This window comes from Brachyistius frenatus, unplaced genomic scaffold (assembly GCF_029030835.1).
Source record: "Brachyistius frenatus isolate BFR_SWC_R1_liver_20210118 unplaced genomic scaffold, ASM2903083v1 Contig_4, whole genome shotgun sequence".
NCBI classification, from domain to species: domain Eukaryota; kingdom Metazoa; phylum Chordata; class Actinopteri; family Embiotocidae; genus Brachyistius; species Brachyistius frenatus.
In genome coordinates, this window is record NW_027210603.1 from 7,516,301 (window position 1) to 7,534,762 (window position 18,462).

The following is an 18,462-nucleotide window of genomic DNA, read 5'->3' on the forward strand; positions in this document are numbered from 1 at the left end:
ATCCTCCAATGCTTTGGCCTGACAGAGGTCTGACAGTTAAGTGGTCTTTTATTTGGTGCCTTAGTTTTTTTTAAGGAACTAAATTCACAAGAGTAGCAGTAATAGCAGAACTTAAGTCGATCGCATTCTGAGAGAAACAATCAGACAGACAATTGAGATGTGTTCTTGGAAAGAGAGCCAAGGCAGCAACAAAGACAAAGAAAAAGGTAATTCTTCACTGACATTAAAGCTGGCAATGAGAAACTCCAGGAAACAGAATGGATTAAGTTGTATTACAGTTCTGTGACAGAATAACTTGAATTTATTCTGGTCAGTAAAGCATATTTGCAGATTTGTCGGCCTCCCACAAACAAATCTGCTTTACAACAAGACGAAGCATGGTTCCGGATTGTGATTTCCCAAATCAACCATCTGAATCCTGGCCAGAATGAGCTCTTTCAAACAGTTTGTGAAAAAATACTGTAATACTGTGCTGTATTAACAATTGCCTTTTTTCAACAGAGCAAGCCAGTCATTGCTCAAAAAGGTGTCAGATTCAACATATTTAGCAGAAATACACCTAGAGGCCTGGCTTATAACATGACAACAAGATTAAAAACATGTGGAAAGTGGGTAATTAAATGTTAGAATGAATTCAAACTTAAACACCTAAACGGGTGAAGTGCAATCTATGAAAAATGTAAAATCCAAAAGCGGAGAGTTTCAAATCATGAGAGGAGCTGGACAACAAATAGTTCCAAGCAGCAGGCATCCACAAGTCACTGTGCTGAAGCAAAAAACCCTGCACACAGCCCGCTTTTTCAGATCAAAATAGACAGTAAATTGATACAATCAAATCCAAAAAGCGTCCCCGCCATAGGAGATGCAATTTTCCCCCTTCTTTCCATGATGGAGTCAGGATTTGTGTTTCTATTTTCTTTTATGGTGCCATCGTTTCCCAAACAGTTTCTTTTATGTGCCTCAGAGCCGGGTGAAAAATGGTAGAGGTACTGTATATATTTCAACACTGAGGCTAATCTGCAGCACACACACACACACACACACACACACACACACACACACACACACACACACACACACACACACACACACACACACACACACACACACACACACACACACACACACACACACACACACACACACACACACACACACACACACACACACACACACTTTGTATGTTGCTGTGTACATCATTGTATTTGCATTTATTCATTTGCTGTTTAAAATTGTGAACAGCAGCTGTAATAAATGCTGGTAACACTGAGCATACGTGTTCGTACTGGTGACAGGCACAAAGGCAATGGGAATTCTTAAGGTGTAAAAAAAAGGTGTCATTCTCCAGTGCAAATACTAAACTAATAATGAACTCAACCCAAACTGTTGAATACTGTGACAATACCTATTCTGGATTGAGTACATGAAGCTGAAGAGCAATCAAGAGCACAAATAATATAGATTTAAACAGAAATTATGAGAAATGTCAAACCTCCAGGTTGCCTTCATTCAGAATATTAATGCCAAAATGTGCAATTTAATAGACGTCATACTTTGTGTAAACAGTCTGTGGCAAATTGAATTTTACAGTTAAATCTTTTTTTCTTTTACCATGAGGCATTTCATCTAAGCTGGTAAAGTGAGCACCGCAAAACTTGACTGACAAGATTAAATCTTTACTAGTAGAAACAGGTATGCCACTCGCTGTCTCAGCCTCCACGTCTCTCTCACTGCTGTCTTTCTCCCTCTCTTTCTCCTTTGCTTACTAATGAGCCGTGAGATTGACAGCTGGATTACTGGGCTGGTTTGTAATCCTTTAATTTCTCCATTTAAGATAATCACCCTCTGGATGAAGCGCTGCTTACAAACACTTGTACACACACATACACAGAAAAACACACACAATGTACAAAATATACAATGTTTATATATGAATAAACAACTGTGTGTTTGCGCATAAAACAGAAATGAACAAGAGAATATAGTAAAAACAAGATGATGCAGGCGCACTGATCAAATAAAGATTTCAAGTTGAATTAATCCAGAGGACAAAGTCAAGCCCGAGCCACTCTCTGGCGAGGGACCTTTTTGATATTAGAGTTTGTAGAACAAAGGCAATCTTGACAGTGTAGTCTTTTAATTAAGGCCATAGAATAGCAAAGCCTCGTAGCTTCAGAAATAGCTGTACAGTACAATACAGAGTGGCCCTCTGGAGATGAATTTAGCTGCAGCTTAGAAGGATCTATGTGTTGAGTTGAGCCAAACGTAAATCATTTTGATTGGGCTGTGTTTTTCATCACCTCCAGTGCTGGCGGACTGAGGATATGAGTGTTGGGGAACGTGTGAGGTCAAGTAGCAGCACAAGGTCAAACTGCTTGGCCATAATTCATCAATAAAGTGAGAAGCGATATGTCACTTTGAGCCCCTGACTGTGGATGTGGGAGGCACAGCTGAGCGAAAGGGCAGCTAAGGGTAGGTAGAGTTTCTCCAGCAAGGTATCACGCTAAAGCAAGTGATATACCCGCCAGTTCACTTGATTTTACCGTGTCAGTGTCACATTTTGAGAAGTACACGCATATATGACCTGGGTCATAGATGGAGGGTATGTGACAAAGTAAAGAAGAAGGTGGGGGTGTTTAAATGGAAAAAACACATGACTTTCACTCAAGAGACCAGTGTTTCAAGTCAATGCAAGCTACTTACATAACATTATTTATTTATTTTTATTTTATACACTTTATTAATCCCCGAGGGGAAATTTCTTCACTACAGCAGGGGGGCTCTCAGGGGGGAGATGCTGCAGCAGGCTGCCACTAGCGCGGCGCCAGGTAACCTGACCTGAGGTGCATGTTTTTGGATGACGGGAGGAAGCCGGAGAACCCGGAGAGAACCCACGCAAGCACAGGGAGAACATGCAAACTCCGCACAGAAAGGCCCAGGACCGGATTCGAACCCGGAACCTTTTTTGCTGTGAGGTGACAGTGCTAACCACTGCACCACCGTGCTAAACCAAAACAAGATTTATTTTTTTTCCACGCCTTAAAGTATTTTTGTGCCTCTACCCGAGGCACCTTACTTTTCACACCTGAACGTGAAACTGACAGTGTCATCGAGTGTATTACACACTTTTGCGCAATACAGGGATGGATAACTCAGTAAACACATACTGTGAATCATATACATGATGAATGCAAAAACTTGACAAGCTTGGAGTTTCTGGACGTGCTATTGTGTGTTTCATAAATGCACAAAAAGCTGGTTTGAAAAGATCATGATCTTGACTGCCTTCAAATGTGTTAAGATGTCATATCTTCATCTTTTCCATTTGTGGCTCTCCTCCTCCACTTGGTGTCTTTGTGTCCAGGAAAATAACTGAATATATATTAAGATTTGTGAATCCTCTGCTCTGATAGAGATCCACGCTTAAGTAATTACAGACTTACACAATCACAAGAGTGGCACAGAGACTTGATGGAGGTCAGCCAGAGAATGTTTGTCGTCCATAGACTACATGAATTTAGCTTTTTATTTCCTAGTGTATTTAATTTCTTGAAGGAAGAAAGCGTGACATGACTCAAAGCCAATCGCAACTTTGAAAAGCCACAATTTCAGACTGATGATAACAGAAGTAGAAAATTGGTTCAAACTGAGCTTTTCCATATTGTTCCCAGACAAACCAGGTTTGGAGTGACTTCTTTTTCATCTTTTTTTCAGTTTCAGTTAAAAAAATATATATATTTTCTGTTAATTGTAATAACTATCATCTATCCAATAATCCACCTAAATGACACAAAAGTGTGACAATATAAACAAGAGTATTAGCATGCAAGTGAATAATTTGAGCTGTAGAAACGCCACCTCAATACTGATGACCTGATTTGTATTCAGATGCATGTAAATCCTGCGAGCGTGGAGGAGGGAGGAAATCTTTGTAATGAACTGGTACATTCTGGGTTACACTTGCAGCTAAAAGGTGAAACAGAGGTCTCCTGTAGGGGAAATGGTTCATTTCTGCACCGCAACACAAAAAAACGCCAATGGAGTCTTAATCAAGGCCACAGATCGTTAAAAGTGCACCGAGATGCAAAGTGCTAATACACATTGATTGCGAGAGAGGATGGTCAATTAAAAAAGGTTTTCAATAACAAATGCAAATAGTATTCACAGAATGCGAGGTCACCGGTGGTGGAGGTGGTGCTCGTTTCTTCAAAAGACGGCTTTCTGCTGCTTTTCTTCATAATGGACGTAGAAAAGGGCGTCATTGACGAGGGTTAAACTGTAATTTGGAGGCAGTTTCTGAGAAATAAGAAAAAACACTAAGCTTCATCCGTGAATATTTTTCTCTAAATTTGCCCTCGTCTCAACTCCTGAAATACAACAGAGAAGTCTCAAGTTCCTCGTCCAACACAGCCCTCTTTCTTATCCATTAATCCCTTGCCAAGGACTCCTTTTTGGCTAACACCATCAAAAGTTTCCTTATAATCTCTCTATGATTTAACCCAAAGCCGCCAGCTCTTGCTATTGCAATCTGAGGTCTGATATTATCGTACTTAGCTCCGTCTGAAGGTTAGAACTCAGGGCACAATTAACTAACCTCTATTTTGTCAGGAAATGTAGATCTACTGCATAATCTTACCTCGTGGAGTGCAAACAGAGAGGTTTTTTTTTTTTTTTTTAATGCAGCAGGAGTCTGAGGTGTCTGAAAACGTATCACCATCTAAATACAAGGAGCTCGAGATGGATCGTGCCTGTCTCGCCGTGGGCACCATATGGAGAGCAATGAGGCTATCCATGTTGAGATGAAATGTCCATGAGAGTACATGCCACGACCCAGCTACCAACCATCAGACTAAAGCTAATACCAGTGCACAGTGAGAAGAGCGCAGTGCACTAGAACTAATCAAATTCCTGTGAAGGTCCTGACAATAATATTTCTGCTGACAGGCGCTTTCCCATCGATCAAAACCCCTTTTTTTTTTTTTACTTACTAGCCCCACAGAGGAAATGACTACAAACCAGGATGAAAAGCATTGTGCTGTGGCATGTACTATATCTTGGGTGGCTTGCTTGATGGAATTGGCTCAGCATGTATGTCATGTTGTAGGGAGTTTGAGGGATATGGGAGCGTAGCTTGGTTTGGTAAGAAGGCAGGCGAGATAAAGAGAAATGATGTGGCTCATCTTCTGTACCTGTATTCTATCAGCTCGCCACAGACTGCAGGTCCTGGCTGCAGAGATGAAAGACTCTCTGGAGGACAAGAGAGACGTTCGTGAGTCAGAAGGAAAATGGCATCCCGCTTATCAAATGCCTGGAAACATAATCCCCCACCACCCACCCAGCCTCCTCCCCGCCTCCAGTTCTTGGGTCTGGACGTACTTATGAAAGCCCTGTCACTTTGGATGTTAGGTTAGGAGTCAGAAGTTCTCCACAGCACAGCAAATGCCGAGCTGGCTGTTTCAAAGCAGATATGGCTCTTTGCCAGATTTCCCTGCTGTAGTCTAATTGGGGTCATGTTACAAGTCATTTTGCATGTGTAACTTTTAGAGATGGAATTAAACAATAGGAAATCCATGCTGAAAGCGTATAGCTGATGAAGGCAGGATCCTCCTTAAATTAATCTTTTAGATTAAAGTACGGTGTGTCTAATTTTTTTTTCTCCCTGTATGCACCACAAAACCCAATTTTGAATTAAAATCCCAGGGATGAAGGAAGCGAGACACCCAATTGTGCATTATTTTTTCATAGAGTGAGTTCATCTCCGGTGATTCAAGAGACAACACAGGGACTGGAAATGAAATGAAAACAAACCCATTCTCTTTGAAAGGGCGGTATGGACTCGAGGTGGCAAAGCACAGACTTTAATAAAAGAGCCTGTATGCTCACTTAACTAATAGATCCACTCATGTCTCATGTCACAAAATCTCAGTGACAAAGAAAAAATATGCAGGCAGAGTGGCATTTTTCATTGTTTTTCAGGACTGGCGATGGCCAAAGGGTAAAACTCATCACTGTTGTCTTTTCAAATGTGCATTGACAACGACTTAAAGAGACAGTATCCTGACTGCACTGTATTTCAAATCAATTTCTTTTGTGCTGAGGCCACATCCCCTTGTCCGTGTTCCTAGGTGTCTGTTCCGGCTCTTGGAGCGAGGTGATGGTTTACACAGCGATGTGCAATCACTGGAATATTTCTTTTCACGGCTTATCTGCCCACAGTGGGGATCTGCACGCACCACGACTCAAGGCCAGGCTGTCTGCTCGCCTGTGTGCCACAGTCCTCCAATCCTGGCCCAGCTCTCAGACAAACAGTTCCACGGATGCATGGCATGATTTATTCAGTACAACTAGAGGAGATTTGTGAGTTAGTTAAACAAAGGTCTTCGATGGTCAACCATACAGCCATAACAGACTGTTTAACCTATGAAGCCAGTGAAGAGTGAGCAAAGGGGGCACTGAATGGTGCATTTCAATTCTAAAATGACCTTTAATACTTGAACATACATTTCACTTTACCTACAGGGAGAATTGTAAAAAAGAGGAAAGGCCAAAATCTGCATTTTAAATTACTGTGGTGTATTTATGACAAATTGTACATCATTTAAACCTGCGGTGCTCAACCTTTGTTTCCCCCTTCTGCCGGTGGGACTGACAACAAAAACAGTGTCGATATGTGCTTAAGTCATTGGCCACTCTAGCGCTACTGTTGCATCCATAAAACTACGAATAAACAAATGGTGGTTAAATGAAATGAGTAGGCGTTACAACCACCACGAAATGACTTCTTTCACTCTCAGAATTTCATCCATTCGGTATGATAACATATTTGAGAAGAAACACAAATTAATTATTTTATTCCTATTCAATTTAGCATTGGGCTAAACCGGAAGCAGATTTAAAAACTGTGATAGAGCTGATCAGCATAATATGAACTTGGGATGGGCATTTCAAGCAAAACTATTATCAAAATTCACTCGGAACTATTTGATTTTTAATAGAATATTCTCAATTAATAAAAAATAAATAGGTTCCTTGGAGGTGACACATTCAAACATTTTAATCACTAGTGTGCCTTGGCAAATTGTCAGCGGTAACTAAAAGTTTGATCTGACACCAGTGAGGCCTTCTGAGCAAACACATTGGTTTGTAAAGCAGACAGAGTGAAAAACAGGCGCACACAGCTAGAGCATCAAGGAAATTATTTCTCACAACATCATTTATCTCAGATTGGTGTTAATGAATCTGACATGAACATTTTTATGTCGCCACAACCAAACTCCCCACAAACTATCAAAACTACAATCGGGGAAAAAAAACAAGTCAACTTTCCACCTGAGCATGAAAAGAGGTGCATTGCACATATTGTTCAGAAAGCCTGGTTCACATTGCACCTGCTGGGCCACAGCTTGTCGCTCCTTTCCCCATTGCTCACTGTCCGTCTCTCCAGGGAGACAACAGCCACGGCCCACAGCGGTCCAGCAGCCCTATAGCCAGCTCCAGAGCATCCCAGGCCCTCCCCTCCTCATTTCATCCCAGGTCCATTCATTTTCTTGGAAAATGACAGTTTCGGGTTATACATATTGTGGCGTTAGTATAAAAGGCTTCCTCCCACTTTGTGTTCCACTGTATAGGAAACAGACCATCAATAAGGCGAGCCATGCACATAAATCATTGCATGAGGACTTAAGCTACTGCAGCCCATATCCTCTTGAATGGCCAGTTGGGAGGACAGCATTGCTCTCGGATTGATTTTCACAAAGAACAAATACAGAGACAGATAAAAGGAAGGTGAGAGACTGGAAGCAAAGGTAATATGGGATCAGAGCAAGAGCTGATGGAGCACATGAGATAAATCAAATAGATGCAGCTGAGCTTAGCTGTGACAATTTTTTGAATCGAAGTGTTAGCAGCTAATATTTACACCATGACATGTCACATGCGTGTGCAACATCCCCCTGAGACACGTGCACAAAAAACACACAAACACAAGGGCGGAACCAACATGCGTTATCTGTCTGGATACATCAACCTCTTAACATTGTTTGGGTCAGTAAGGACGCCTCAACCCATTTCCAAACAGGCGGAAACCTTAAACCGCAAGCCCCTTCAGGCGAACTGACTCCCCACTGACCGGCTGCACTGTCCTTGTCAGCTTTCTAAATAACAAAATAACCTGCAGAATAATTCAATTGTTTCGCTTGCAGTCAGGAAATGCTCAAACATCTGTTACAATGACAATGCCATTTCCTCCCGCTAAATAGCATTTCACGTAACAATAGACAAATATTTGGCTATAAAAGCAGAGTGTCGGGGGAGAGCTAAGCTTATTGTACGCTGTTGTTAAGCTGTTCCCCACAAGTATGAGTAACAATCTCATAGGTTGCGGGGAAGAAAAAGAAGGAAATGTGAAACATTTTACTAAAATCCAGTCCCTTGACTCTCATAGCAGAAACCTACAATGTGAGTTTCAAATACTCAAAATGCTTAAGTCATATAGAGCAACTCCAAGCCCTCCTCTGTCCTCCACTTGGGGCTAATTTCATCATCCATAAGTCTGAATCTCGACATTAAATGCGGTCTGTGTTATAGAACCATATCCAGTGAATGTCAAAGGTGTTGTTTATCTGTCAATTATGCAAATCGGGATTCTGGAAGGGATTAATTTCCATTATGGTTCAGATTCACCAGCAAACAGAGGAGACACAGTGAAGACACTATGGCAGAATTTCACATGGCAGGGAATGAAACTCAAAGTAGACACAGTACACTGACTGCACTGAAAAGAAACGAAGCAAATAAAAACAGAATTGAATTCCTCAAAAAAAAAAAAAAAAAAAAAAAAAAGAGGCAGAAAAACATATTACAATGAACAGTGGAAATAAAATAAAAGTTTGGGGCTTTCAGCTGCAACAAGCAGAGTAGAAGACAGGCTTTTTAAATTAGACTGCTCTGAGCTTGATGCTTAGTCAAACAAAAAAGAAGAAATATATTGTTTTTACAGCAATCAGTAGATGTTCATTTATCAATGACACTTCATATCAAATGACACCTCTCGAACAGAATGCTTCAGACTTCGGCTGTCATGTCATGTTTAATCACATCACACTATTTGTTTCACCTAGCCTCATTCAAATTCTGCCTCTGCCTATAATGTGTATGCCTGTGCTCAAGATGAGCTGCTTTTGTTGCACAGCCACAACCTGAGTGTCTTCTGACCTTCTTTGGGGAATGATGGAGAGCCACACACCATAATATATGTCCCCCCACACACAAGCATAGACACACACTTACTCACTCAATCACAAGATGAGGTTGGATGGGGGGACACATCTGGGCAGAGCAGAGAAAATATCATCAGTCAATAAATGAGATCCAGCAGCGGCAGACTTACCTTTGAGAATGCTCTGGCCATGCAGCACGTCTCTCGAGACAATCACTGTGTAGAAGTTCTGGGAGAAGCCCGGTCTGCAGGGGGGTTTCAGGGGCTGGACTGCCTTACTCCCCTGGGGAAAAAAACAAGACGGCCTGTTAAGCATTGGCAAATTGACTGGTGGCCGAGGGGTCACGAGCTGATCTCAGCCTTTTCAGGGCTGGTATTGGACCTCCCTCGCCACTGTGAGTGATTTACTTCAGACTACAGCGTGCTGCACTTGAACCATCATAGTCCACATCTGGGGCTTAAGAAATGTGCTCAGAATCACTGTGGTGAAACATAAAGTCTCTTGACAGATACTTAAAGAGGGAACAAGCATTCTAAAGCTCAAAATCACAACAATGTTTTAATCATCATATTTTTAACCACATTAAAAGTTATAAGTAACAGTAAAGATAAGCTTTTTAAAGATGATGACTATGGCCTGCATGAAATATCTAACTCAAACATACAGCGTAGACTTCATGCTGATTGGAGTGTGTGTGCATGTGTGACAAGGAATTTTAGAAAAGAAGCCAAATGCATTAAAACATATTGTTGATATATAAGCACTGCTGCAGGCTCACAGAAGAGGGAAGGAAGGAAGGAAGAATGTATGAAGAATGCCATTCATCTGATTCATCAGATTTATCTCATCAATTTATGTCCCTAAAGAAAATACATTGCACTTTGTTTTATGATGCAGGAAAGTCCGTACTATTTCCGTGACTGGACGTCAATTCTAGTGCACGATTTACTTAAGTTTGGAAATAAAAAGAAAAACTATAGTGCTGATTTTCCTCTAAAATTATCCTTCTTCAATAAGCACCAACTCGTTCACCAGGGGATGAGCCCCAAAATATAGAAATTACAGTGCGTAAACGAAGTTGATCACAGCCAACATGACGAGAAGCCTCTATAGAAAGGACTGTCCTCTGCAATAATGTACTGCAGTTTCTTTGGACGAGGGGATGGGGAGGCTAACGAACAGAGTTCTCGTTGACTTTTTCGCCACAGACAGACAAAAACATTCTTGACCTAAAATGTACCGTCTTCAGCTCCATTACAAGCATCATGCTGTCTATAGCGCAACTCTACGACGGAAAGTGAAGCCGTTCACAGCCACTTTCGAGTGCTCTTGCGGGCGCTGCAAAGCTTAACTAAGCACTACAGCAGTGCAGCACTTCCCCCGTACTGTCAGCCGAAAAGAACATGTACACATTAACTCATCTTACCGAGGATGCGCCCACAAGTAAGGTGCACGCCAAGATGACACAGCCAACGTTCATCTTTGCAAAACCGCGTGTAAGAAAAAAAAAAAGGGAAAAGAGTCTTCTTCGCCAAATACACCTCAGTAATTCCCGGAGCCCTGTTTCTTCCTCTCGAGTGCTGAATATACCGTCCCTACTTGTCTGGCGCAAAAGTGCCGCTGAGACAGAGATGCTGCGCTCGGTCCAGAAGAAGCCGGTGCCCATTGGATAACAGCGTCACTACAACCCCTCCTACCGCACGGCGGAGCAGCCAAAGCAGTGTGCGCTGTCTGTCTGTGCTCTGAATGCCTCCCTGTGATGATGCCCCGTGCCACTTCTGGGATCTATTGGTGGGGAAAAAAATGCATTTTCCAGGCTATTTAGATTCATATTTTGACTTCAGATGGAGCAAAGGCGGTTCTGTCTGTGAGTGACAACTAACCATCCGAGTCCTTTCATGTGTCCATCAGCTAACTGGAGTCTATTTCACACCCCAGTTACCCCCTCTGCCCCTGATCCAGAGTATAAATATGGCAAGAGCCGCCGAGTTATTAGCTTTTTATTAAAGCTGCTATGATAGACCACTGCAGTATGAGACTTTGATTGTGAATGAAAGATTCAAATAAAATAAACTTCAGTGAATCAGTAGCCTGTATGATCATCGACGGGAGATATACCTTTTTTTGGTCATTTGGTCATATTTCTTCAAACAAAACCGATTAATAATCTTTTGACTCATGGGATCATTCCATTTATTGTTATGTTTTCAAAGTAGTCTCTGCAATCTTAATTCCTTTAGCAATTTTCTAGAGGAAAGATTGTGTCACCAGAAAAAAAGATGGAACCGAGATTTTAAAAAAAATGCCCTGCACCATTTTGGTAGATATTTTGACATACTTAAGATAAATAAATGTTGTCAACTGTTAAATTGTAAATGGTCTGCTCTTATAGTGCCTTTTCACCTTAGCTGTCTTTACAATTTACCCCCCATTCACCCATCTATATACAGAATCACAGACCAATGGTGACAAAGCTGCCATGATGCTCACAAGCCACTGAGAGAGCAATTTGAGGTTTTTGCCCAAAGATTATTTGGCACACAGGCAGGAGGAACTGGGGATTGAACTGCCAACTGAATGATTAGTGGGCTCTACCATCACAGGCCACAGCCATCCCTGTGTGCTAAAACTTAAAAAAGAATAATAGGCCAATGACTATTTTGTTTCTGTACAGTAGTCTGAAATAATGACTGGGCAAAGTGTAAACTGTGCCTTTAAAAGCCTCACAGTTTAATAATGCTGACATTTCCAAAGCCTCAGATCAGTGCCTCAATTTTCATATCTGAGAGGTCATGACAATTTAATCCCATCAAAAGGAATACGACAGTATTGCAGTGTCAATCAACAGAGCCCAGTGTCTGCCCCTGTCACTGCCATTCATTTTGCTACTTTATTTTCTATGTGAACTTATTCAATATTGAAAAAAAGACTCTCTCTGAACAGTTTTTTTTCCCTGAGTTCCTTTCCTTTTACACGGTATCTTCAAAATAAACTGCTTGAGGCTGATAATTAAGAAGTAGTCCAAGTCTAGTTGTCTCCAGCTCAGTGGGTGTTTTTTGTCCAGAGGGTGGGATTTTTTTTTTTAAGGTCAGAGATATGAGAAATACACTCCACTCATCTCTCTTCAGGGAACTGTACTTATGCTTTTATTATACACCCTGAAAAACCTGGCAGAGGAACTGCATGACAAGTATTTAAATCACGGCCTGTACAATAAACAATAACAATGAATAAATAATGGCATGCCTTTGTATCAGTCATTTCTTCACATGGGAACATGCTGATGACATGTGGGTTTAAGAAGGAAGAGAGTTCCAGGAGGAAAATGTCAGACTGTACGGAAAACAAACGTCATTGAGGGGAAAATACTTCTTCCACCACTTTGACTGTAAATCCCTACATTCAGAAGATCAAGAAGGCTAGACACGTTTTTTTTTTTATTTTAAACCTAAAACCCAGCACAGTTCAGAGAGTGACCATGTCTCGTTCTGTCAGAATTACACCGTCACACATATGAGCTCATCCCTCTTTAAGCTCATATTATCTTATAGTTGTAGTTCTAAAGAAATACAACTTCCCCATCAGCCTCTGTGGCACAAACATAGTGATATCCATGAAATTATTGTTTTGCTGAATTACCCTGAAGAAGCACATGACTGATTCTCTGCATGGTGAATTCCGTATGGCTCGAAGGTACCCTGCCAGTTTTGGTAGGCAAGTAAATTATTTCTTTCAAGTACAGAGCGTTTGCCTAATAAAAATACCATCTGGGCACTTGAAGTGAATTGGTTTAAGGCCGTGCTGAATTATTAAACAAATCTCACAAAATGGGTCCCAGTTCTCTTTTACAGCAGGAACACCTTCCCATCGACTACACAGGCTGACAAATTCTATTTTCCATTTGTTATTACATGAATGGCTTTTTCTTCTCTCCTGCAGTCATTTGTTAAGAGTTAGATTTACATGCAAACAGACACAACAAAAAAAAACAAAAAAATGTGGGCACCCTTCTTGCAAAGTCTCTAAACCTCGTGAACTTCTTTGGCCATAAATGTTGTATTAGAACTTGAAAGATGAAGAATTGTGTGCAATTGATGAGTCCAGAGATGGTACATTTCCAGACTCGGAGCAAACAGTGGATAAGACTAAGAACCCGAGGACACTATACTCGCCCACCTGTACAGGCAGCCTAACTTCACCCCAGCCATGTCAATCAAACCAGGCTCATCACCAAACCTCTCTTTAAGGCGTAATATATAAATTACTATGGATTTTATTTTCAGAAAAGAAAGGAAATCTGTATTTCAGTTCTGATCAGAAGGGGTGGTTTTAGCTAATGACACTATAATGACTAGTGGGAAAGATGTATTGACTTTGTATTTTGTGAGAAAAGTTGACACGTCTATTGGAGGCAGAGATTTTTTTTGAACCATCAGGCACTTCCACATTGGCTTCACTTTTTAGACTATGTCCATTTCTGTGGGTAACGTTGAACACCCATGGGCTCCTCTGAGTAACGGAGTGAGGATCTTGAAAGGAAACTAATTGATGCTTGCAAAGCAGAGGAAGGCTAAAGATATCAAAGCGTTGAAAATCTTTAACTGTCCAAATGTCATTAAGGAATGGCCTCTGCGATATCTGCCAGGAGAGGAGGGAGACTAAACACTATTTTGTGAAATAGCAACATTAACATTTAAAGAAAGACACATTTTTATGCGTGTTTGCTGTACTTCTTTTCACTATAAAAGTCAAAAAAAATATGTAATTTGCCAAAAACATTTGCAAACATGTCTCTCAGGCATCTTACACTCTCTTGGTTTCTCTCCCTCTCTTACTTGACTACGTTCGATACAAATATTGAGAGAATATTTTGATTCCTAAATTGTGTTTTGAGAGCTGCACATTTAAAATGCCATCTTTCCTTTGTCTTACATTTAGGCACCATATTTGTAAGGGCTCATTGGGAATTTCATGATCCTGCAGGCATAAATTTGGCCAACCAGATCATGATCACATCTGATACCAATATAATAATTAGGAAAAAATGTCTTTCCCAATATTTATTTTCATGATACAGTTGCCCATGCTTTAACTCCGTTCCAACGGACACACGCGCGCACACACACGCATCATATGTCAAAGGTGTTGTTTATCTGTCAATTATGGGCTATACTGTAGTATTTCACATCAGTCAACATATCAATAGCTCTTATCATTCTGAAAGAAAACCAGCTGCCATGACTGCTTTTAAGGAACAGGTTTGCTTCAATTATAGCTGTGTCTTAATTGTGGTTGGTGTCTAATGGCGGAGGAGGTTGTAAAAGGTTTTCTTGTATTTACTTATGAAGCTTTTGTGCACCATTCACTTACTAGGCATTGACCCTTCAACCCTGAAGCTAGATAGGTTAGTGACATGGTTTTAAGTGAGTAAAAACTGAGTAAAAGTTACTTTAGATGTTTGTTCAGTTTTCACCAAAGTGTTTAACAATGTATAACGATGGTCTGAGCCCATAGTTTCTGTCATTTTCAACAAAACCACCCAGAATTTATTCAATGATTGGGTAACTGTTTTTGCATTTAGCTATCATATTTCCAGAATTCTAATAAAATATATTTTATTATAGATTTCTACATATATGTACTTGTAATTAATCCGAAATCAGTTCTGTTGAAACCGTCCTAAAAATGTGAAATACATTCATTTTTAAAGTAACAAATGACAGGGAGGTAAATAAAATAACAAAAGAAAATTGTTAAACAAAAATTGTTTTTAAACTAGCTAGTCATACAGATCTCAACCTGTAGGTGTTGAGCACTTATCTTAGTTCTGTTACTGAGCGCAGGATGCACTTCAGGCAGCCAGTTTTTATGCAATTCCTTGCTCTATGTGTTATCAAACAGGCTCATGTACACTGGTGTGACTCGGTAAAATGACATCGGTGTGTAAATTGTTTGTGTGTCTTTACGTCTTTGGTGTACATTTCCACAGAAGAAAAGTTGCATCTTCATTCTTTGTCTTCATTAGTAACATTGACTGACGCCAAACAGGCATGTGGTGTGACACTATATCAATTTCTAACCCAAATAGAAATACTATCAATGTTTCAGGGCCATAGGTGCTACGGTGTCTGCAGATAATTTGTTATAAGCCTGCCAGCTCATTACTCATTACTATTATTAAGGCTGTCAAGCCGATGAATGTAGTTGATCAAACTAGAGCCCAAAGAATTGATATCATGCTTGAACAGATATTAATTAGACAGAATGTACAAATCATGTCATCCCCATGAGTGCACAGCGGCACAGAATCTCAATGTGAACCTCAAGCAGACGTATTCACTAGGTGTAAAAGTCACACAGAGTTCATCACCGCGGCATTCATAGTGGTGCCACTGATGATGCAACCATTGCAACGCTGTCAGCAGTGCAGGGAAGCAGTGTGACTTTCCATCGGTGTGAAACCTTCCTCACTGCTGACCAAGGAAAAATTTGCAGAGACATTTCCAGGGATGTGACAGCCAAGTAAAAATCAAGAAAACTCTCCAGATCAATCAATTCTCTCAGAAAGAGGAGTAAATGTCAATATTATTTAATGGCATGAAGCCTTTCTGAAATATTTGGAGGGTTTTCAGAAAAACAACATTGAAGCTGCTATCAAATAAGGCTTCTTTTATTGACCATGTAGACAGCATCATTTGGTGGAGACTTTATAGAATTTATATAGAAGAAAAAGTTCTTCTACACTCTATGTAACTGCTGGAATCAATATAAGAGGAACATGCTATATTTTGAGAACCCTGCAGAGGCTCAAGTATCGAAAGGAAATTTAGTTTCTTCACACTTTGGGGTTTTGCAAAAACAAAAATCATAGTTAATAACATGCTGTTACAATAACTTGAGAAGATTCAGGCTGACGTAGCTTTCAGTGTATGGATAACAAATTGATGCACAGCAAGAAATCGAAAAGCAGCAAGGAAAGAAGAGTTCCATTAAACTGTACGACAGTTTCCTCTTAGACTTTCAGGACCTTGTGTTTTATTTTTACCTGCTCTTCCTGAATGAATGAAATATTGATATGTGCAGAAATGCCCAAGGATCAGAGGAAACAAAAATGATCAATCAGTAAAAGACCAAAAGTAAACATTTTCACAACACCTTGAGAGAAGAAAATGGATGTAAAATGAACATGAAGCAATTTCCCCCGTAATGTGATTTTAGCTGTACACCAAATCATTCTGCCTCCGCAGAGACCAGACTGTGGAATCGAAAGAGCTAGGAGAAATCAATAGACAATGGGTCAGATTTTATGACTGTGGGCCATAACTAATGACACATGGCTATGGTCTGTTCTCCATATTTAACACAGGGGATGAGACCCTGCAGATGCCTCTATCGCTAACCTTTTGACTGTCATTTCATTATATACCATGATTGCCTGATAGGTGCGCAGAGAGCGCCTCGATGGTGATGGATGACAGTGGATGTCATTTGATTTTCATTTGAACCAGAACATCAGACTCTACTCCGCCTAATTAACCTCTCTGTCTGTTCCTACTTGGCAGACTTCCACAGCCATGTGGAGGAAGAAAAACCTCTTAGCTGACTTAGCCACAACATAGTTCACAATTTATATTCTACATAGGCATCACTTGAATTTAATTTAATTAAGATTTGTTCGGAAATATCCTCAGAGATGAAGTATACTTGATGGTATACTGTCTCCTAAACCTACTTTTATATACAAGTAGTAACTTGTTATTACACGTATAATTTTCTGGAGAAATCCAATTACTGGCTATAGTACTTTAGCCTGCTTTCATTTCCAGGGTGTCAAATGTTGTTGTTTTGTCAAAGTTGTTGGCATCAGACAGATACGCACACAGTGCCCTTTAGAAACGGCACTGGGACCATGCGGGTCAAAGAAGGAGGTCATGTGATGGAAATAAAAGAGTGACAAAATTCATACGTGGAGTAGGTTAGGTTTAGTTGGACTTTCACCCAGGAAGGCGGAAAGCAAATGTCAATGTGAATTTCTTTGTAACCCTAATCTAGTAGTTTTTGTGCCTCAACAGAAAACACCTTGTATGTATCTCCGAGATGCCAGTGGGCTGTGACAAAATGACATTATTTGACTCACTGTGATGAGAGCAGGTTATATTTTTCCTGGCAATATTCTGTTGAAGTGTTGAAAGCGTTTCATTTACATACCAGATACAAGTTTTAGGTAGATGGTCAGGATGGATGTCGAGTGCATGACTTTGACACTGGAGACTGGGGTTCACATCGTGAATCCTGCATTTGATAGGGTTTATGAAAAAAAATGGTTTAGTTCAGTTTAGTTCAACATGTTGCAATTATCTCACTACAAGAGCGGATGCTGTCGAAAACACGAATGAAATAGTTGTGAATATTTTGCAATGCGCCGTCAGTAAAGGCCTTGGCAACCAACACTGTTTGTCAGTCAACTCCTTCTTATGAATGACCGGGTGCTTCAAGAAAACACACTTTTCTGTCAGAGTTCGAACAGTGTTGTTTTTTCTGTCATGACAGATTTCTGTACCTCTATTGTTTCTCACTGGTGTGAAGGTTGCAGGTCCCATGGGCAAAGACATGATATCACACATCAAATGTGACTACAGTTGGTAGATGTTTAGTTACTATTCAGGAAATCTAATCAAACAACACCCACACAAAACAGTTTTGACTCTTTAAATTTTACCAAAGTATATTTTTATTTTCCCAAATAAAAACAGCTTGTCTAGTTAGGAATATTTTTTGATACAGGATTTGAAGCCAGATTTTCAGGGCCTTTGATTTATAACATTTCCCCATTATGTTAACAGAAAGAAATATTTAGGTGGCAATACATGTCTTTCATTAAGTATTTACTGTTGAAAGTTTGCGTTGATGGTTCTTTGTTACAATTCTTGATTAGATCAAACTAACCAATTGCACATTGCACTCTTAACATTATTAGAGTCACAGTAGACAGTTATTGTTTTAAGGAATCAAAACAGATGCAGCACAGCAAAATATACTGTCAAGCATTGTTCTTTCTTGTCAAATCCTGCTGCCTTCATTGCCCACAATGCAACTAACCACTAACAGTCCAGTTGGAGATTTGTGTGCGTTATCTCTGCTTTAGGCTACATCTTGCTCTACTAGCATGAGAAGTGAACTATAGAGGTCTGGTAAGCTCACTTCTTTCTAACTCCACACCCCCAATTTTTTTCACCTTCAGACT

At 40.3% G+C, this 18,462-nt stretch overlaps 1 protein-coding gene across 2 annotated transcripts in view; it reads right to left on the reverse strand.

Moving 5' to 3' along the window:
• The window catches only part of cdh4 (cadherin 4, type 1, R-cadherin (retinal)), a 195,328-nt gene extending 184,464 nt beyond the window's left edge, over positions 1–10,864 (reverse strand). Inside the window, exons 1-2 of one of the 2 annotated variants that reach the window (XM_069713535.1) lie at positions 10,645–10,864; positions 9,389–9,500 (exon numbers count right to left, since the gene is read on the reverse strand). In XM_069713535.1, the coding sequence (XP_069569636.1) occupies positions 9,389–9,500; positions 10,645–10,698 (166 nt within the window). In that variant the 5' untranslated portion in view covers positions 10,699–10,864. The remainder of the gene's footprint in view (positions 1–9,388; positions 9,501–10,644) is intronic. The other variant, XM_069713545.1, reaches the window with a different exon arrangement.
• Between the last annotated feature and the right edge of the window lie 7,598 nt (positions 10,865–18,462).